General features: G+C 32.4%; 1 protein-coding gene across 3 annotated transcripts in view; it reads right to left on the bottom strand.

Moving 5' to 3' along the window:
- The window catches only part of TTC3 (tetratricopeptide repeat domain 3), a 165,134-nt gene that overhangs the window by 102,100 nt on the left and 39,863 nt on the right, over positions 1–23,171 (bottom strand). For all 3 annotated transcript variants that reach the window (XM_051984857.1, XM_051984856.1, XM_051984858.1), the window contains exons 9-14: positions 17,463–17,557; positions 15,116–15,178; positions 12,406–12,460; positions 3,751–3,913; positions 3,239–3,287; positions 624–756 (exon numbers count right to left, since the gene is read on the bottom strand). In XM_051984857.1, the coding sequence (XP_051840817.1) occupies positions 624–756; positions 3,239–3,287; positions 3,751–3,913; positions 12,406–12,460; positions 15,116–15,178; positions 17,463–17,557 (558 nt within the window). The remainder of the gene's footprint in view (positions 1–623; positions 757–3,238; positions 3,288–3,750; positions 3,914–12,405; positions 12,461–15,115; positions 15,179–17,462; positions 17,558–23,171) is intronic.

The following is a 23,171-nucleotide window of genomic DNA, read 5'->3' as shown; positions in this document are numbered from 1 at the left end:
CAATTAGGGAAGATGGACTAGATGACTTTTAAGGTCCCTTCCAAATGTAAATTTATAATCCCATGATTCTAAATCAGTGTATAGCTCATCACTGTAGGAGAAAGATCACTGACTCAGGAGTCAAAAGAACTTGGTCTAAATCCCACTTCTTACTTTATTATCTATATGATTTTTGCCAACTCACTTAAATTCTCTAGGACTTGGTTTTCTTCTCACTTTAAAATGAGGGAGGGAGACTAGGCAATTCCTGAGTTTTCTTCTAACTATGATTTTTTTTTTTTTTTGTAAAACTTAAAGAGTATTCACCTATGGTGCTCCTACAATAGAAATGTTTGTTACTTTTTAAAGATTTGATCATCTAATAACATTTATCTCAACAAAGCCTCATGTAGGCAACAGAGCAATAAATTTTGAAATCTCTGATCTAAACTGTTATTTAGAAAGAATTTTCTGGAATTGTTTATTTATAAAGTTGTAAGAAACTAAATAATTATTCATAAAAAATGGAAACACTATCACTATGCAACAAGCGTCAAATATCCCAAATTTTTAGGTTCTACTATTAGTTCCAACCATCAGACAATGTGCATTTGAAAAAAAACGACCATTTTGAGTGAGTTTACCTTCAAATTCTGATAATGATAATAATCACGATATTTTGATGCTAATTTCAATACTTTGTTTTCTTCATTGGTTTCCATAAAATTAAGAAAACCATAATGTAAAGGTTTTGGAGAATTATAACCTGAAGATAACCTAGGAGAAAAAAATAATTAATGTTTTAATGCTGCTGATTATGATATATTGTATTTAAAACCTTCCAAATAAATACATGATAGCAGAGACACATTGAATTTTAGAACATAAAAACACTGTTAATGTTAATATGGACTTAGAGGACTTAACTTTAAGTAACCTTAAATCCACAGATTAAATATTTTTATAGAAAAACTGTGTTTAAGATGAAACTCATAACATACATTTAGGAAAGTTGAAGAGAAAGTCTTTTGTTTGTAAATTAAAGATAACCATTCCTTCCTATTTTAACCATAACAGCTACCATCTTCAGTGTGTGAAACAAAATAACAAAATTCAACTGAAGTTGCAAATAACCAAAATGTGGGTATCACTGACAAATCACCACTATTAATTTTAAAACTACAATCAGTAATTAAGAAAATAAAGCATTTGTTCCTTATTTTGACTATTTCTTGGCAAGTAAAAATAATTAAACAATTAGCTAAATAGTCATGCAACCAAATTAAATAATATTGAATAAAAAATTTTATTTTGCCAAACAGTAATCAAACTGTGCAAACCCTTTGATTTAATAATACCACCACTGGGTCTGAGTTGCAAAGAGATTTTTTTTTTAAGGGAAAAGGATTTATCTGTAAAAAATATATTTACAGCAGTTCTTTTTGTGGTAACAAAAAATTAGAAATTTAGAGGACGCCAGTCATTTGAAGAATGCTAGAACAAATTATAACAGATGAATGTAATGTGTTAAGGAACACCCCTAAGTGCGAAAGCTCCCACAGCTGTGAATCATAACACACTAGAAGGAATTGCAAAGCAGCCTTTACTGACACAGATTTGCTTGTGGATTAGGAATGAAATAAATTGGAGGCAAGAGGGAAGAGAAGAGAGGTCAGAGAATGCAACTGACTCAGTCTCCTTGTAATCTTATATCCTTTCACATGAAGGAATCTATTCTGCTTTTAGATCCCCAGCAACTATTAGCAAGTTGCTCTTGTAACAGTAATGGAATTGTGTTGTGCTATAAGAAATGATGAGTAGGCAGATTTTCCCCCCAAAATAGAAATATTTACATGAACTGATGTAAAATGAAGTGAGAAGAATCAGTAGAACATTATACACAGTAATAGCAATGTTGTACAATGATCAACTATGAATGACGATTTAGCTATTTTCAGCAGCACAATAATCCAAGACAATTCCAAAAAAAACCCTTATGACAAAAAAAAAAGCTATTGACATAGGGTGAAAGAACTGGTGAAATATGAATGCAGCTATTTTTCACTTTGTCTATTTTTTTTGATTTCTTCTTTTGGTCTGTTTATTCTTCCACAACACAATTAACATGGAAATACAGTTTACATGACTGCACATATATAGCCTACATTAAATTGCTTATTGTCTTAATGAGGGGGGAAGTGAGGGAGAAAAGGAGAAAATTTGTAACTTAAAATTGTTTAAAAAAATAAAAGAAGTTAAAAATTATTTTTCCATGTAAATGGAGAAAAAATAAAATTGTATGTAATTGAAAAAAAATTATCTGGCTCCTGCTATTCTCCCAAATCTAATATACAATAATAGCTTCCATTTATAAAGAGCTTTAAGGTTTATAAAATGCTTTTTTCACAATACTCTAGTAGGTCAGGGTAAGCAATAAAAATGCTATTATCTTTAGAGAAATTAAATTACTTTTGCTATAATCATATAAGTAGTAAACAGCAGAGGCAAATAAGAAGCCCTTATCTTCTCAAATTCTACCATAGTGTCTCCACCACTGATTTACTTCTAACAGGGCAGAAATGGAAGACTATATTAATAATTCTAACTTATACTGCCCTCTCCAACTTTGGCACATAGTTCCAGGATTAACTCAAAAAAAAAAAAAAATAATAAATAAAGACTCTCCCCACTGCTATTTGGAATCAAACAGCAAAGCTAAAAATGTTAGAGCAATGAGAAACATTGCTCTAACATTTTTCTATAGGGCTGACTAAAATATAATGTATATTTTTGTAACCCCTAACGTGATATTTCACTTTATTTTTAGAGGAAAAATAAATACAAAATAATGCTCATCTGATTGCACATAATGCTTGATTTTATGTTTCTTTAATGTAATTGGTTTGTAATGTTGTGTTATATTTATCTATGTTAGTGTGTAATTCCCATGATTAGGCTATCAGCAAATTGAAGAAAAAGACAATCATAATTTTACATCTCTCCTAATCCTTATTACAGTGTTCAACACACAGAAAGCGCTTAAAAGATGTTCAATGATTTGATTAGCTGAGATGAACTGGAGAATTTTCAAAATGAATAATTTTTAAAAGTGAGGTGGAAAAATATAAATAAAAAGATGGTTTAAATTAAGAAACCTGTCCTTGTTTCTAACTTCTAAGCTACTAAAGCTATTAGTGGCTGTTAGAGCAAATAACCACAGCAACTCTATACAATTACTAATGATCTAGTATCAACTTACCTTTTTCCATAAAACGATTTCCTTATCTGATGACTACCATGTTTTGAACCTTTGAAAATTAATCACAAAAGTCATCAATGTAATAAAACCACTGGCTTTTTTTTTAGTTGTCAAAATTAACATATTTCATCCTTTATTTTAATTGTTATATAAATAATTTTAGGTTTATAAAACATCTGAAATAGAAAACTAACATACTTTGAATTGATAGTTAAACACTATCACACAACCTAGTTCTATCTGCCACAAAAAACATACTGTGCTTCTCTCAGCAAAGAGAATTCCACCAATGTCCATCACAGTGCTCAATAACTAAGTAGATAAGTCTCAATGAACTGTCCAAGGGACAAAGAGAAGTGACTTGCCCACGGTTAACAATAGTTGTTAAATGTCAGAGGTAAGATTAGAACACTTACTCCAAGCTCCATATTCTATACCCTACACCATGTCCCTTCTATTGTAAATACTTGAAGCAAAAAAAGAAAATATTGTACTACATTAATTAAAAGTACCTCTTAATTCTTCCACTTGTTTTTGTAATTTTATGTTCTGTTGAGTAAGATCCTTCATTCCATCTGGGTAGTTTCGGCAAAGATGTTGAGCTCTCTCATTTGCTTCTAGGGCCCAGGAATGCTCCCCCAACATTGAAAGAGCATCACAAAAACGATAATGGCCCTGTTATATAAAGAGAAATTACAATTTAAAAAATTAGCCCCAAGGTAAAGAAAATAGACAAGAAATAAATATCTTGCTTAAAAACATTTAAAATATTTTAACAACTTTGTTATGAATGAAAATAAAATAGGTGAGATTAATTTTTTCAAGAAATAAAATTATTAATGAATTAAGTAAAAAAGCATGAAAAATAAGTACAATGATAAGTTATAGAAGTAGCCCATTAACCAACAAAACACTTACTGGACAGTTTGGTCACAAGGAATATAAGTTGGAGATTTTGTTTTCAGATTTTTCTACACTAAAATATAGCAATAATTCAACTGTTTTTTTTTAAAGAATAAATTATATTCTTTGGGCCAAAATGAATTTTAAAACTCAAATATAAAACGTGGGGGGAAGTTATTTTGTTTCAGAAAATTACAGACTTTGTCAATAATGTAGGATGGGCTTACCAAGATTCTTTAAACTCTATGACAAATGCTCTTTTGGGGAATTGGGAGGTTCTGCCATATAACTCTAAGTTTCAAAATATTACTAATAAATTTAGGGAGATCAACTTTATCAATTCAACAAATATTTCTATTATAAGCAAGTCACTGACTTTAGTTCTGGGAATACAAAAACAAAAATGAAAGTCTTTACTTCCAAGAAGCCCACATTCTACTTAAAAGAGTACACCTTTTATACAGATAGATAAACACAAAGTCCCTTCAGAAGGTAGAGTGCCATACTGGGGCTCTGACACTGGGGATCAAGAAAAGCTTCTGGTAGGAGGTAGAAATTGAATTCACCTTTGATGGAAGGCAGGGATTTCTAAGTGAAAGAAACAAGAACAGAATATGGGGTATGTTACTCACACTACACTACTCAAACGTATTATGATGGAAGATGGAATGCTAAGTTAAACAAAGAGCTAGCTAATAGTTTAGCTTAAAAACAAACTATATATATATATATATATATATATATATATATATATATATATATATATATATATATATGTATATATATAGGAATATAATAAGTCTGCAATTGTTAAGCAAGAGTTTGAATGTGAAGGCCTTTAAAAGCCAGGGTGAAAACCAGAAGCAATGAGAAGGAATTACCAGGGACTAAATTCTTGATGACACAAGGGATAGAAATGATTATGAAAGATAAAATTGCTATTTTCAATTATGAAAAATTGAAAAAGGTTTTGTAACTAAGATAAACAGGGAAGTGGTTACCTGGGGGAAAGAGCGTTGTATCAATTATCTCTGACAAAGGTTTAACATTCAAGATAACTAACAGAAATATCGAAGACCAAAAGCCATGCTCCAGTAGATAACTGGTCAAAGGATCTAGAGATGGAAGGAACCTCGGGGTGCCAGCTAATTCATTCCTCCTTGCTTTATGGATGAGGAAACTAAGACTCAGAGAGGTGAAGTTACTTCCCAAAGATCACACAGGAAGTGAGCATCAGAGGCAGGATTTGAACCCAGGTCCTCCAGTTCCACAGCCAGTTTCTCAAAAGGAAAATTGCAAAGTATTAGCAATTGCATAAAAAAAGCTCCAAATTATTATTTAAAAATGTGAAATCAAGACAAACCTGTTGTTACAAATTATAGCCAGTAATTTGGTAAAAATGACAAAAGGTAACAACTAATGTTGGAGAGGTTAAAAAAAAAAAAAAAAAAAAAAAAACCCAAAAAAACAAAACCAGGCACACAAATGCACTATTGGAGAAACTGTAAATTATTCAACCATTCCGTAAAATATTTTGGAATTTTTCAAAGAGAATGATGAAAACATCAATACCCTTTGAGGAAGAGATCCTACTGCTAAGTACATATTCCAAGGAGGTCGATGGTAAAAATTAAAGACCTCATCAACACCAAAATATGTATATAAACACCATGGATTCAGTAGTAGCTACCCAAGCTGTAATATATGAATAAATACAATGTTATCACACTTCTAGAAAGATGAAGACAAATAAGTTATAAAACAATAGCAATAACACATGCAAAAATAGTTACGAAGCCTAGAGCCAAAGATGAGCCATAAGAAGGCACATGTTCCTCCCCCTTCAACAGAAAGAGGGTAGATTATCCTGTAACATTGCATAAGGAATGGGAGTATATGGGCAGAGAATATTGCCTATAATGTCAAATCTTTTCAAGGCATTGGTTGATTTTGCTGCACATTTCCGCCACCCTCCCTATGTTTTTATCAAAAGGAATGGATTACAAGAAGATAAAGAGGGTAGGAATTATGCACTGATAATTGAAAATGGTATCAAAAATCATTAAAAACATTTTAAAAATAAAAATTAATTAGTTAAAAAAGAATTCATACCTAGTCATAACTATGAAAGGTACAATCAGTACTTTTCTATAACTTTTGTTTTATGGCATGACCTTTAATATTCAGGTCACATTTTTTAAGTATATCATGGTATATACTAAGAAACGTTGGGCTAAATCTAATTCTTGTCAGATTACATTCCAGTCTTTTTATTTTTTGACAAATTTCTTTCAATTGTTGATAAAGGGACTTTTTTCCTATGTAACTTATATTTTGTAGTTTATAGCCTTTTAAAAAAATAGATTTTATATTCTTTTATCTCTCTTATATTTCCCCTTATATCCTTCCTCCCATCTCTCTCAAAGACAATCCTCATATCAAAGAATTTTTTTAAATGAAAATTTTATCAAAAACAACCAAAATATCAAAAGTCTAAAGTTACATTCAATGTTCCACAACCATTTAGCTTCAATTCTGCAGAGGTGAGCAGGTGGGGGGGTGGGGGTGGGAAAGGGAATCGTCTTCTCACTTCTCTTAGAGGCTAAATGTATTTTTTTATAATTTTGCAACATTCTAATTTTTCATTTTATGATTGTCCTTTTCATTTGCATTGCTATAATCATTATGTGAATTGTTTTCCTAGATCTACTTTGTTATAGTTCTATAAAGTTTTGCATTTCTTTGTATTTGTCCGTTGTTTCTTACAACAAGGTAATATTAAATTACATTTATCTAGTTATTCTCTTCTTGCTGGAATCTAAAATAATTCCAGTTCTTTTCTAGTGCAAAAGAGTTGCTATCAAAATTTTGGAGTATCTGGAGATTTTCTTTCATTGCTCATTTGAGTACATGCCTAGCAGCAGATTCCCTGAGTTAAAAGGATATGAACATTTTTATCTCTATAAAAAAGTCAAACTGCTTTCTAAAACAGCTATACCAGTTCACAGCTTCACCAGCAATACCTTTAGTATTTCTGACTTTCCATAATCCCTATAAAATAGATTATTTCTGCCTTTTGTCATTTATTTGCCAACTAATTTAGCATGATGATAAAATATGAGGATTGTTCTAATTTTTATTTCTATTATTAGAAATTTGAAGTATTCTTTATATTCATATGGTTCTTTGCAATTCTTTTTAAAATTATTTATTTGTCATTTCACTATTGGGGGAAATAGTTGGGTCATACGTATTTCTGTTAGTTGTAAATATATTGAATGTCACACTTTTATGAGAAAATGAGAAAATTCCCTCTTCATTACTATCTCCCTTCTCATCCTACATGTACATTTTATATATAAGATATACACATATTGTATACGCATTAATTTTTATCATGTAAAAACTTTTCAATTTCCTGTAATCAAAATTATCTATCTGCTCTTTTATAACTTTCTCTACCTCCTATTTGGTTAAAAATCCATTCTCCAGCTATACCTATGAAAAGATATGTTATTTGTTTTTCTCTAAATTATTCTATTAAATTTGAAAGCCCTAGTCACTTGTACAATTACTTATCAAGCAATTTTTAATTTAATCACTATTTCAATTAATCAATCAGCATTGACCAAGTATCCGTGTTCATGTATCCAGCACTATGCCAAGTACTAGAAAAATCAAGAGAGAAAGAAGATAATTCCCATCTTTGAGGAGCTTGTAATCTAAAACAAAGTTTCTTAAACTTGGTCACAACTCCATATGGGGTGAACACAAAATTAAATGTGGCAAAAGTAAAGGTTTCTGAATGTAATGACCAACAATTAATTCAAAATCAAAAGTCATAAATTCGAAATATTTTTAGCAGTGTTTATCCATCCTGCATCACACAATCTCATTATAGTCTTGAATCTGAACATATAACTTGCACACTTTGCACTGCACACTCATAGACGTGGCCAGAAACACCTCAGCTCAGATTTGAGATGGGGTTGTATAAAAATTTCTTGGATGAAAAGGGGATTGTGAATGGAAGAAGTTTAATAAATCCTGATCTAAAAAACTGTATCTTTGAATTAGTAAGATAGAGTTTGTTTTAAATTATTTTGATTGTTTAGAGGCAATCTAGGGCTTCTAGCTATTGTCACTTTTTATCTTGTTCTGAAGAGTTTTCTTGTATTTCTGGTATTATGGTACTCAGTGTGTTTTTTATTCTTGTATTTTTCTGGGAGATTTGTAATCTTTAATTTGTCTCTATGTACCCTATCTATTACATCAATATGTTTTATTTGTATAAAAATCGTGTTTTTTTTTTTAAATGTTATTGAATTTTGCTTCTCTGCTTCCAGATTGTCCTTTACTTCTATATACTTGTAATACCATCAGTTCTTCTCTTATTCACTTATTTCACGAGATCTGACACCTTGGATTTGAGGAGTTTTTGGTTATTAATTATTTCTGCTTTGTAGAACTCAAATTCTGATTTCTCTTTTGAACCATTTGGGAACATTCTACTACTGTTAAGAAATCTTAGAAATCAACATCATCATTAGTTTTCTTTGGTTTAGTTTTCTTTGTCTTTCAATATTTATTTAGAGATATCAATACTTGTTTAGATGTGGTTTTGTTTCCATTCTGTTTTAATATCCTCTCTGTTACTTTATCTGTGCTCCACATTTTAAAATGAGTTTTACTCCTCTTAAGATTTTTGGGACCATCAATCTTTTCCCCTCATATTCCTGTATTGCTCTTTAAGGATAAACACCTATAAGCTTGAATCTCAAATCTATCTCAGACTCCTTCACTGCTGAGGAACACTTTACTGGCCTCAGTTTGTGAGTTCTAGGAGGCTAGAACTGGTCCAGCTGGATCTCACACACTTTCTTTTGGTTTCTCATGTGTGTGAACTAGTCCTTTACATTTGAAGGGCCCAATGCAGTCCATCCATAATCCAGTAGGCTGCTTGAACTCCTCGAACAGTTTGAGCTGCTCAAGTGGTGCCATAGCAACTTGCTATTCCAAGCAGAACATGCTTGTTTCTACTATGTTGGGATGGGGAATGTATAGGGCTGAAAGTCTGCAGCCTGTTACAAGACAATGAAGGAATGAAGGCAGAGGCAGGCTGTTTTGACAAAGACAATAACAGCATCAGCAAGGAAACTGCTGATTCCAGATCCCAGAATACAAATCCTAATCTTGGTGGTGGAAGGTAGGCTACATGAGAACATTAGGAATTAATAATTAAATTTTTCTGCTACTAATATCTCAGGCTATTACTTCTTGTTATCTTGGTCTACAGAGAAAGATGTAGGTTCTTAGTCTTTTTGCATAATTTTTAGCTGGGGGATATTGAATGAAGATTGGAGAAAATGTTTAGTCCTCCATCTTACTAGTCAGGTAACCTAGAAACATGTTCTATCTTTTCAGATGGATTTTCTTCCTCTTGAAATCTCTGGTGTTTCATCTTTTTTTTCCTTCTACTCTTTACTCCCTTACTTTGTAAGTGCTGTCCCTTTGGCAGTAGCTACTCCTCAAGAGCTAGACCAATATACACACTGCCTAGCCTCTTCACATATCATGGGAATAATTTTTCACTTGCCTTGCTCCATGCCATAAGTAGCTTCTGAGACAGTAATGGCCCCAGAGAGATCTTCCTTTCCTTCAGGGCGACTACAACCATTCCCAGTATCACTTTGCCTGATTTCCTGTCTAGCTCATCATATACTTTACTCCTCTGGCTAATTAACTTCTGATGCACTTTGTAAAGTTGTGAAAAGGTAGAGTGGGTGTTCTGGACAGAGTATCTGCAACCTTATAATTTCCTAATTTATTGGCCACACTAGGTAGAAAAAAGTCTGATTCCCTTTCTCTGCTCCTGACATGACTCTACAGAATCAATGATCATATGGCAGAAAAGTCTCCTTAGCAAAAGGAAAAAAAACTGCCCATGGGGCAATTTGTGCCTCCCTGTCACAGTGTGGTAAGAGGTAAAAGAAGATTATTTATTGAGAGATTGCATTAAGGATTTTAACTATCATCATGAAATTATAGTTTTTTACATGGACAGGTGATATGAATTCTTTAACAGAGTTCTTTATAGAGCAGAACAAAGAAGCATTCTCCATTAAGGATGCTTAATCCTTCAAGAATCAGATATTCTAATAATCTTTAATTTTATAAGCTGACTTGAGAACTTGAAATCTAAAACTCAAAATTGGTCACCAGAGGTCTTCTCTTCCATTAGCCAGCAAATTTATGGTCTATACAATGTAATCTGCATAGCACATCTACTTTGTGGCATGCTTCCTTTAAATTGTCTCTATTTTGTTTTATCCTTAAAGCATATGAAGCATATAAAGCATATGAAGTAATACATTTAAGATATTTCAAATTATTTTGGAAATGGGCATTTTAGAAACTGATGGGGCAAGCAAATATAATAGAGTCAGTGAGTAAGACAAAAATATCATGCAAACAAAATTATCCTCTCTCTATGGCAGGTCTCCAAGATGAAGAGGTTCTAACGTAGTAATGTAGATAACGGAACTCAGGATACCAGATTCACTATTAAAGACCAAACAGTTGGTCTGAGATTCAAGAATGTGAGTTGAAATTGTCCACCAGTACTTCTCTTTTCTTCCTCGCTTCCATTTTCCCCCCACATCTTGCATATGGAGAGCTTGGAATCAGGGTTTATAAGAGGAAAGCAGTAGAACAATATAGAAAGACAAGGCATATATTAAATTTCTTACTAGATACTCTGAAGTACATCCTCACTGAATGGAATAGTAAATAGAATTATCTGTAGTATTTAAGTTGCTATTTCTCCCCTTACCTCTTTTTTTAAAAAAAAATATCAAGTCCTACCATAATTGAATTTTAGTTAAATGTGAGTAAATGTGACTCCATTGTCCCTTAAAAGTTGAAACTAACTTCCTAGGGTATCATAAGGTCTCCATGCAGACATCACAATGACACTTCTTTTTATTTTCCTAGACATAAAGAAAGTAGCCATTGAGCTCCCAAGACCTAAACAATTACTAGATTTGAATATTCTCCTAATGTAGAAAGAAACATTCCTTCATATAAAGTGTTATGTTGAAAACTATATCATAGATATATTGGAAGATAACTCTTATTCCAAATGATATTATGTTTTATATTTATTTTGTAGCCCTCATAGAGTATGCAAATAGGAAATGCTTTATAAATAGTTGTTGACTAATTAATATCACAATTACTCCCATTATGTACAAGAGAGCAAAACATCACTTATAGCCTAAGCCCACTAGTAGCAACTCCCAAAGGGAGTTGTTTCCATAAATGGCAGAGCTCCTGTATCGGTTTCAAATCATAATGAGGTCCATCATAGATTTTTTTTCTTTTTTTACCTCTGGAAAAAAACTTAAAGAATCATATGTCACTTATTTTAAAACAGTTATCAGCAAAACATCTTCTTTTGGGGAGGGAGAACTTCTCTGATTACATATAATTTAATTGATCATAATAATACTACTGTCAGTACCAACTACATCTCAAATGTCTATTTTTAACAGCATTTATCTGTGTAAATGTTTTATAATCATGAAATCACAACACAGAAACTTAATATCAGGCAGGAAAATAATGCTAACTTCTTTTGTCCTAAATTTATGAATATAATAGATGTAGAGAATTTCAAGTGAGTAAGTAGTTCTAGCTTCTACCAATGTAAAATGTAAAAATTACTGTCTTACAAAACTGACTGTGGACACTGAGATACTAAGAAATATCCTAGGTAACATAGTATGTGTTAGAGTTCCGCCTTTAATCTATGTTTTCTTGACTCCAGAGTCACTATCCACTATTCCATGCTGCTTCTTCTTGTATAGAAGAATCTAAATTTGACAGCAAGCAAGTTGCATAAGGTCACAAGGGAAAAGGAAAAAGTCAGTTGCTTTTTAATGGATTAATAGATATTATTAAATAATAACAATAAGAAGAAAATTTATATTTTCTATCCTAAATATCTAGTCTTGGGTTTTAGCTGACTGTCTCTAAAGACTATACTGTTCCAAGACATAAGAATAAAGTAATATATAATTATAAAATCTGATTTGAATTCTATTAGAGAAAAACAAAACCATGAAATGATGTGCGCGCGTGCGTACACACACACACACACACACACACACACACACACACACAGAGATGTATATGTACAAGATGTTTAATTTTTATAAAGTTATTTTACATTCACTAAAGGAAGCAATACCAAAGAAACTAACCTTTGGCCAATTGTATTTCAGAATAGTGGCCCTTTTTCCATCACCAAGTGCACTCCTAAAAAAAGAAATCAAAAATTTGTTTTATAACATATACTATGAATTATAAATTATTTCAAAGAAAAAGTTGCAGACACATTGCTGCATTCTTATTCATTAATAATATTTTCTGCCCTGAAATCATTAAGTATTTTTATCTTTAAAGTCTCATAAAAGTATCAATCACATCATTCACACCACACACACACACACACACACACACACACACACACACACACACACACACACACACACACAAACTCCTTAAGCAAAGATATTTTTCTACTGAAAAGTGTTCATAGTGGTATTTTGAGGAGTTCTCTTCACATTTTATTTCAATTAATTGGTTAATAAACCACCAATAATAAGGTAGCTAGTACTAACGTTTTAACATAAAGTTAAGAAATAATTAAGAACTGAGAAGTCAGACTATGATAAAATACAAGCATACAATTGTTAAGGGGGAGAGAGTGGAAGTTGCAGTGACTACTGTAGCAGTAATCCTGCCAGATACCAATCTATGGTATCTAGAAAAGAACTGAAGGAGAAATAGTGATTAAACAATTTCCAGCTTTTCTGCAGCCTTTTTTTCCTATTTATCATCTCTTCTCTATCTTGTCAATACTCTTTTCTCTAGGTTTTCTGGTCACTATTCTCCTAAATTTCCTTCTATATATTTGATTGCTTTTTTTTTTTTTTTTTTAAGTCTCCTACACTAGATCTTGTTCCAGATAAGGCCCATTAAACATGGATGTCCCACAGGATAAGGCCCATTAAACATGGATGTCCCACAGGACTCTGTCTGATACCCTTTTCTTTCTTTACACTTTCACTTTGTAATTTCATCCAGTCCCATGAATACAATAATCCCATTTATGCCGATGATTCTCCAATCAAATTCAGTTCTAATTTCTCTGCTGACCTTCAGTCTTGTACCTCTCACTACCTCTTCATTTCTGACCTGATTTCTTTAACTGACTTTTCCATTATGCCTCCTTGTTGACTACTTTCTCTTCTGTTCATCCTTCGCACTGTCCACTTTTTAGCTTCTTTTGGGTATGTCTTCCCCCATTAGATAATTAGTTCCTTGAAAGTAAGAAGTGTGGCTTTTTTCCTCCCTTCATATTTCCCCTTCAATATCTGGCACAGAGAAGAACTTAATGTTTAACAACTGATTGTTTTAATAAACATCTTGAACTGCACGTCCCATAGCCATCAAACTCAACATGTTCAAAAAAGAACTTGTAATGTCTGGGCTAGCTCTCTAGAGGGTCTCAGGATGGGCCTTGGTCTTTAGGTGGAGATGTGATGAAGGCAGGAGAGCCATCATAAAGCTGGTCAAAGATGGAGTCCCAAATCTTCTCTGTGTCTGTGTCTAAGACTCTTCTGTGTCTGAGACTTCCAGTTCTCTCAGCCCTTAAATACCTCAGTCCGATTACATCACTACAGCACACTGAGCATGTGCCAACTGTTAGGAGTTACATTAAATATGTGCTTAACTAGAGAATAATTATCTCATCAATCACACTAAGTAGATGCTTAATTATAAGCACCCTGCTATCAGTATCTTAAGTACACCTTTTCAGAATTCAGGCTCTGTACAGAACTCCTTATCTTTCCCTCAAGCCTTCTCCTCTTTCTAATTTCCTTGTTATTATTAAAGAACATTATCCTCCCAGTTACCAAGCTTTAAACCTAAATTTCACCCTCAATTCTGCACTTTGCACAATCCCGTAGATAATATTTTGCCAAGTCTTGTCAATTCCACTTTCATAAACTATCTCAGATAAGTGTCTTTCTCTGATTCTGCCACCACCAGATACTTCATGCCTGAACTCTTGCAATAGCTTGTTGGCTGGTCTCTCTGCCACAAGTCTCTCCCCAATTTAGTCTCCTTTCTACTCAGTTGTCAAAGCGATTGTCATAAAGCACAGGTGTTACCATGTCCCAACCCTACCCCTTTTTAATAAACTCAGTGTCTCCCTATTATCCCTAGGATCAAACTTAAGAGCAAATGATCAAAATTAAATTTCAAAGCCCTTCAAAACTTATCCCCCTATCACTACTTTCACAGTATTCTTACACCTTAACCTACTTCTGAGATCCAGTGACACTGGCCTCTTTTTCTCCCCATATATAAGGAACTCCTTCTCTTGAACTCAGGAATTTTCACTGGCTGTTCCCCATGGGTGGAGTGCTCTTCTCCATCTCTGCCTCATGGTCTTCTGACTTCCTTTAAATCACAGCAAAAATTTCACCTTCCACAGAAAGACTTTTCCTTATCCCTCTTAATGTTAATTCTTTCTTTCTACTGATTAAATGTAATTTGTCATATATTTTATTTGTACATAGTTTGGTTTGCAAAGTTGTTTCTGAGGCTCTTTTGTTCTCCCCACTATGGTAGCAGGTTTACATAGGTTCAAATGCTGTATCAAATTATTATTATTGATGATGTAATGGCTTTGGTCCATTATCCATTATCACTGTCATTAACTGAATCAAGTAAGTCAGAGCTGAAGTTGTTTCAACTGCACACTGCCTTTTTAACAAATCAGTAATCTGACCATACAAAGAGCTGACTCAGGGATAACTCACAGTGATATCAAGTCTTTTTCTGCTAAATTATAATTAATTTCATTATTTTTTGTGATGCTGTTTAATAAATAATACTTACTTGAATTGACCAGTCCTAAGGAAACAAAGAGCTCGGTTACTATAAAGAAGGTGGTTTTCAGGTCTATAAAAAACAAACAAATATATATTTAGTCAAATATATTATTTAGAAATAACAAAATACAAGAAAGTGTAGTAAAATCTTTCAAGCACATTATACTTGATGATGACTTTTTTTAAAAAAAATAAAACCTTTTTATTTTCAAAATTCATGCAAAGATAGTTTTCAACATTCACCCTTGCAAAACTTTGTTACAAATTTTTCTCCCTTCTCTAAGACAGCTAATATTCAATGTCAAAAATGTACAATTTTCTAAACATATTTCCACATTTGTCATGCTATACAAGAAAAATCAGATTAAAAAGAAAAGAGAAAAAAAACAAAAAGCAAGCAAACAACAACAAAAATGGTGAAAATACTATGTTGTGATACACATTCAGTTCTCACAGTCCTCTCTCTGGATGAAGATGGTTCTCTCCATCATAAGTCTATTGGAATTGGCCTGAACCACCTCATTGTTGAAAAGAGCCATGTCCATCACAGTTGATCATTATATAATCTTGTTGCTGTGTACAATGTTCTCTTGAGTTCTACTCATTTCACTTAGCATCAGTTCATGTAAGTCTCTCTAGGCCTTTCTAAAATCATCCTCCTGTTGGTTTCTTATAGAACAGTAATATTCCATAACATTCATATACTATAACTTATTTAGCCATTCTCCAACTGATGAGTATCCATTCACTTTCCAGTTTCTTGCTGCCACAAACATTTTTGCACATGTGGGCCCCTTTCCCTCCTTTAAGATCTCTTTGGGATATAAGTCCAGTAGAAACACTGCTGGATGGGTATGCAGTTTGATAGCCCTTTGAGTATAATTCCAAATTGCTCTCCAGAATGGCTGGATCAGTTCACAATTACCACCAACAATGTATTATTAGTGTCTAAGTTTTCCCCTATCCCCTCCAACATTCATAATAATCTTTTCTTGTAATCTTATCCAATCTGAGATATGTGAAGTGGTATGTCAGAGTTGTGTTAATTTGCATTTTTCTGATTAATAGTGATTTAAAGCATTTTTCTGGTTTTAATTCCTTAGTCTGAAAATTGTCTATTAATATCCTTTGACTACGTCTTCAAGAATGGTTTGAATTCTTATAAATTGCTGATGACATTATCTTTTTTTAACCCAATTCCAACAATATTACTGGTTAAATAATAGAAGTAGGTATTTAAGCCATAATTTTACAAATAATGAGAAACTAGATAAGGAAGCTATCTCTAACCAATATAAGGAGGTATCTTCTCTACTATTTAAATTCCTAAAGGCATCGAGAAGCTAGATGACTTGCCCAGATTCACACAACCAGTATGTGTCAGAGACAAGGCCTGAACCTAAATTTGATATTGTTTTGTTTTGTTTTTTTGGCTTCAAGACCAGCTCTCTATTTGCCATGATATGCTGCTTCTCATAATTTAAAGGGTACAATTAATTTTGTAAATGTTAATGTACACTGTCAGCTCTTCAACAAGATTAAAGCTTTAGCTCTTTTGAACAATGAGGTGATTAAAGGCAATTCCAACAGACTGTGATGGAAAGAACCATCCATAACCAGAGAAAGAACTATGGAGACTGAATGTGGATCAAAGTATAGTATTTTAACGTTTTTTTTTTTTTTTTTTTTGGGGGGGGGGGGAATTAATTTTTTTCTTTCTTTTGTTTTCTCTCCTTTTGACCTAATTTTTCTTGTGCAGCATAACGAATATGGAAACATATTTAAAAGAAGTGAACATTTTTAATCTATATTGGATTGCTTGCTGTCTAAGAGGGGGAAGGAGACAGGGAGAAAATTTCGAAGATAACTGTTGAAAACTATTTTTCCATGTATTTGGAAAAATAAAAAGCTATGAAAAAAAGATTCAAGTTTGTAATTCTACCAGCAATAAATAAGTGAAACTTTCTTTACCACTTTAGAGCATTATATTTTGTTGTTTTCAACTATTTTTGCCAATCTGAGTTGTTTTAATTTGGATCTCTGATTATTTTCTTTTGTTCTTCCTTCATTTCTCACGTATATCCAACTTTTCAAGACCTCTTTTGGAATTTTCTTACCAAAGATAGTAGGGTGGTTTGCCACTTCCTTCTCTAGCTCATTTGACAGATGAGAAAATTGAGGAAAACAGGGTTAGGTGACTTGCCCAGGGTCACACAACTAGTAAGTATCTGAGGCTAGGTTGTTTCAACAACCTTATTTGAACTTATATCAAATTTATGTTCTATCATTTATCTAAATAATGAAATGTCTTTCAAATTAGCCATAAAATTTATATCTTTCAATTTACTCCTTACCTAAATTCAATTGCTCTGGTATAATATGTGATAGCAGTATCAAACCTCTCTTCTGAGAATTCTTCATTTCCTCTTGTTTTCATAATTTCACCTTCCTGCAAGACCAAATAAAAGACATACTCAAAAATAAATAGGAAATTTAAAGAGGGAGAACATAACATTAATATACAACTTGAATTTTTATTTTCTTGTAAACATATGAGATCCTTGACTAGATATTTACATATATGGATAAAAAAGTTCTTGATAGTATGGTCTCATAAATACAAGGCAGACAGATTCTGCTAGGGTAGAAAGTATATGAGTATGGTCCTAGCAAAAATCCAAATCTTTTGTCTAAGAACTAACCAAGAATGGACAGCTATAAAGGTTGGCCACAAAATGATGGAATTTTATGGCCACAGCAATTCATGAAAAATTCCCTGGAGTCAGGAAGACAAGTTCAAATATGGGCTCAGATTCTAGCTCTGTTACCTTAGATGAATCACTTAACTCTGTTTTCCTCAGTTTCCTCATATGTAAAATTAGCTAGAGAAGGAAATGACAAACACTCCCATATGTTTGCCAAGAAAACCTCAAATGGTGTCATGAAGATTTGTTCACAATAATCCACAAAGATACAAATTCATGAAAGGAAGATTATAAAGTTGATTTCAATTCTTTTACTTAAAATGGAAGAATGATGGAATAGGAGAATAAGCAAAAAATACTAAACATACAGTTTTTGGATCATCTACAAACATTAACCTAAAGCTGGGAATAGTAAAATGGCTATAATTTCAATAATATAGAAAAAATCCTGGATGAAGAAACTTTTTCTTCCAATGTAGCAATGAAGAAGCTTCTCTGAAATTTAATCTTATAGAGTAGTCTAAGGCATTAAGAGGCTAAGCCACTTGCCAAGAGGTATATAACCCACTGTTTTGGAAGTGAAACTTAACTGCAGGCCTTCTTAGGTCTAAGACCCTAGCCCAAGCTATCTCTTACCTTAACTATAATATTCTAAATAGGGTGTAACTATCCAATAATCAACAAATTGATAAGTTACTAGAAATATGAACCACATTAATAATATTTTCAATGACATGTAATGTTCCAGATTCAGTTTCCCATCTTCACAAAGAAGGCAAAGAGATAAATTCTCATATTTTTTCTTTGGGAATTTGGTAGGAACCATGATGTCACAGTATTACATTTTAATTTAAAGTCAAACAGGAAAGTAGTCTGATAGAAATTAGGCTTAAAACAACATCTTATCATATATTTCATACTATATTCTAAATGAATACATGTCCTTAATGTTAAAAAAAATTTTTTAAGAAAATAAAATTCTATAATTATAGTTGAAATTCATTCTTAGCCAAACAAGGAAAAGAAGTATGTAACAAAACATGAAATAACTTGGACTACATGGAACTGAAAATGTTCTGTACTAACAAAATAATGTACCTACAGTAAAAAGGGAAATGGCTTATGGAAACAAAGTTTTTCAAAATTTCTCAGAAAAAGTTTATAACCTATATAAACAATTAAACATTACAAATCATACACACACATATATGTATGCATACGTATGATATATAAATCTATTTTTAAAAGCCTTCTAATAATAGATATGAAGGACATGAACAAAGAGTTGTTTAAAAAAGAATGGGAAACTATTAAGAGCCAAATGAAAGAATGCTCCAACTTACTATTAATAAGAAAAATGTGACTTAAAATTAACAGCTTCGGGACAGCTAGGTGGCACAGTGGATAGAGCACCAGCTCTGAAGTTAGGAGAACCTGAGTCAAATCTAGTCTCAGATATTTAATACTTTCTAGCTGTATGACCCTGGCCAAGTCACTTAACTCCAATTGCCTCAGCAATAAATAAATAAATAAATAACTGTTTCCACTTATACCCTGTAGATGGGCAATGATGACAAAAGAGAAGAATATTCAATATTGGAGAGGTTGTGAGAAGAAAATCTCACCAAGGTCTTCCTAGGGAGCTATAAATTGGTACACTTAATTAGAAAAATAATTTGGAATTATAAAACATGGGAGAAATGAAAACCTAACTTTCATAACTGTGAATGGACTATATAATCCAATAAAATGAAAAAGTATCAGAACCAATAAGAAAACAAAACTTCACGTATGTGTTGTTCAGAAGAAATGTTTTAAAAAACAAAGAAACACATACAATCAAAATGAATTTCTAGAAAAAAATTTAATATGGAATGGGGGAATCCAAAAGAATTTTCTTCTATTTTTCAATCTTTTGATTTTTTTCTAACATTTCTTGTTATATGAAGTCATCTTTATCTTCTAAGGTTTTTTTGTCTTTCTAGTTTTCCAAGGTAAAGCTTAATACTTTTCCTTCCAAATCATTCATTTTATTTGTAGTTCTTTCCTCCAGAGTCCTTATTTTTTATCTTCCTTTTCATTTCTTCAAGTAATCTTGCTAAAAATTAATATTTTCTTTGAGCCTCTGCTTGTGGTTTTTATGGAGATTGCCAATAATTCTTTTTTAAGATCTCTATATTTACAATGACTTCTTTATACTGGATAGAGTAAATAGGAAGTAATTTGAAGAAGAATGCATTAGCAGCAGTGATAAAAGAAAAGTGGAAAGCCTTTTTGCAGAAGGCAAGATTGAAGCTGAGACTTGAATGAAGTAAGGAAATCTAAGAGACAGAAAGGAGAGAGAAGAGCATTCTAGAGATGGGGAACAGCCAGGGAAAATAGAGAATCAAAAGATACAATGCTATGATCAAGGAAAATCAAGTCAGCTCATGAAGTTGGACTGGAATTTGCATGGAGGAAAGTAAAGTGTAAAATATCTAGAAAGGTAAAAAGAGGCCAGGTAAAGAACTTTGGTTGCAAAACCAAGAATCTGGGGGATTCAATATTTGATCTTGGAGGTAATGGAAGCCACTGGAACTTTTTTTGGGGGGGCGGGGGAGAGGGACATTAAGAACTTATTTGGAAGATCACATTTGGCAGAGGAGTGGAATATAGACAGGAAAGGTGAGAGACAAGACAGGAAGACCAAAAAGAAGTAATGCATTAGATTGGGGACTGTGTAAGATCAGGAGACTTCTATGAGATGTTGTGAAGAAATAAATTACAACATTTTATAACATTATGCCTATGTGGGATAGATACTTGAAGAGTAGAGGATGAAAATGAACCTCTGAGACAAGGTGGACTTTCTTTTGAATATGCTGAGTTTGACATCCACATTACAGTTTGAGATTTCCAAAAGGCAGTTAATGGATGATGTAAAACTAAAGGCCAAGAGAAAGATTAATTAAATCAATGGGAGCCAATAAGATCACCAAACAAAACAGCATGGAGTAAAGAGAAGGCAGCCGCTATATAAGTCTGTAGGAAACACACAGTAATTAGGCAAGACTTGAATGAAGAACTATCAAAGGAGACAAGAAAGAGGAGAACCAGGAGAGGGTAATGATATAAAAATCTAGAGGAGAAAGTATTAAAAAGACTGACCAAGATAGAAGAGAAGGTAAGAAAGATGAAGATTGAGTCCATTATATTTGGCAATTAAGAATCATTAGTAACTTTGGAGAGAGTAGTTTTAATTGAATAATGAAGTCAGAAGCCAGACTATATAAGGTTTAAAAGTTACTATTATTATTATTATTATTATTATTATTTTGTTTAAAAGTTAATGAAACAGAAGCTGAGGCATCAAGTATAGATGCCTCATTTACAGTGTCCAAGAAATGGGGGAGAGATGAGAGCTGTTATCTTGTAAGGATGGTGTAAGGATAAGTAAGGCATGGACATGTTTGTAGAAAGGGAAAGAGTCAAAAAAACTAGAGACAGACTGAAAGTAAATGAGAGAATGAGGCTGAGTTACTCTAGGCAGGTAAGTATAACCACAGAGGCAGAGGCCTAGGGGGCTATAGCCATTCACAGGCTCAGTTCCAGGGCAGAGAGGGGAAATGAGGTTTGCAGCCACGGAGCAGGGAGTGCAATGTTTGTGATGACAGGGTGCTAAAGGCCCTCCTTGTGGCTCAGGATCAAAGAGCAACACCCGAGGTCACTCACAGATCAAGATGCAAGCCAGAGGAGCAGGGACTGCATCCAGCCTTGTAGTATAGAATTATAGAATACTAGAAGAATCAAAATGACAAAGGTTCCCATAAGAGCTCAGAAAACAGAAGAAAAACCTCCCAAAACCTGAATTAACCTATACCCTCAAGACTAGACCCCAACTCTAACAGCCAAAGAATAGGCTATTAAAAAAATAAAAGAGAAAAACCACTGCCATAGATAGCTGCTATGGTGATAGAGAAGTTTAGGGCTTAAATCTGAAGAAGGCAGTGATGTCAAAATAGATACTTCAAAGAAATATGTAAAATGGTCACAATTCCAAAAAGAATTCATACAAGAACTTAGAAAGGACTTTACAAATCAAGTAAGAGAGACTGAGAAAAAATTAGGAAAAAAAAGAATAAGACAAGAAAATTATGAAAAGAAAGTCAATTGGAAAAAAAGATCCAAAAAAATTAAGGAGAAAATAATTTCTTAAAAATCCAAATTTAGAAAGAAGAATAATGACTTCATAAAACATTAAGAAATAATAAAACAAAAATCAAAAGAATGAAAAAATAGAAGAGAACAATGAAATTATCTTATCAGAAAAAATAACCTGGAAAACAGAAGGAGAGACTACCTAAAAGTTATGCTAAAAAAAAAAAAAAAAAAAAAGGCTAGATATTATAATTTAAGAAAAATTGCCCTTGACTATTTATTAGAACTATAAGATAAAACAGAAATTGAAAAAAATCTACCAATCAACAATGAAAGAGATCCTAAGGTGAAAATTCACAAGAATATTATAGCTAAGTTTCAAAGCTCCTAAAGAAAGGAGAAAATATTACAAGCAACTAGAAAAAAAAACAATTTAAATAGTGTCGAGCTAGTCAGGATAATACAAGGGTTAGGAGTTTCTACATTAAAAGACCAAAGAGCATGGAATATAAAGAGAAAAGAAACAGTGAAATTCAATTATGTTTAAAAAAAAAAGTACCATAGATAGTAATATCAAAACTAAACTATATGCACCAAATGCCATAGCACCCAAATTTTTAAAGGGAATAGCAAAAATGAACAACTTAAGAAAATCTATGGGATACAACAAAGTAGTAATCAAAGAAAACTTTTTATCTCTAAATGCTTATATCAATAAAATCAACAACAGATCAATGAATTGGGTATACAATTTAAAAAAGTAGAAAGAAAAAATTTAAAATCCTCCATTAAACAACTAATTGGAAATCCTAAAAATTATATGTAAAATTATAAAAACAATAAAATCAATAAATATTAACATGACAAAAGAGAACATCAAGACACTAGTTCCAAAAATTAAAAGGGTGACTATACATTTAATAAAGATGAAATCAAAGAATTAATAGGAGTTATTTTGTTCAATTATGTGTCAACTTAACATATATATAAATATCTAATCAAGGATCTCATATATTTATAAGAAAGTAAAAATTCAAGATGTGTGTTCATGTTATGTTCCCTGTAAGTAGCCTATTTATTTTTGAATATATCTTCTATTTGGTCTTGTAGGAAGAGAAAGGAACTAACAACAGTACTGACCCTCAAAAAAGAGAATTACTGACACATGTCAAAACAGGAGAAAAGGAATTCTGAAAAAAGAAATGAGATAATTTTAAGAGC

This window comes from Antechinus flavipes, chromosome 3 (assembly GCF_016432865.1).
Source record: "Antechinus flavipes isolate AdamAnt ecotype Samford, QLD, Australia chromosome 3, AdamAnt_v2, whole genome shotgun sequence".
NCBI lineage: Eukaryota > Metazoa > Chordata > Mammalia > Dasyuromorphia > Dasyuridae > Antechinus > Antechinus flavipes.
This window is presented reverse-complemented; position numbering and strand designations above follow the sequence as displayed.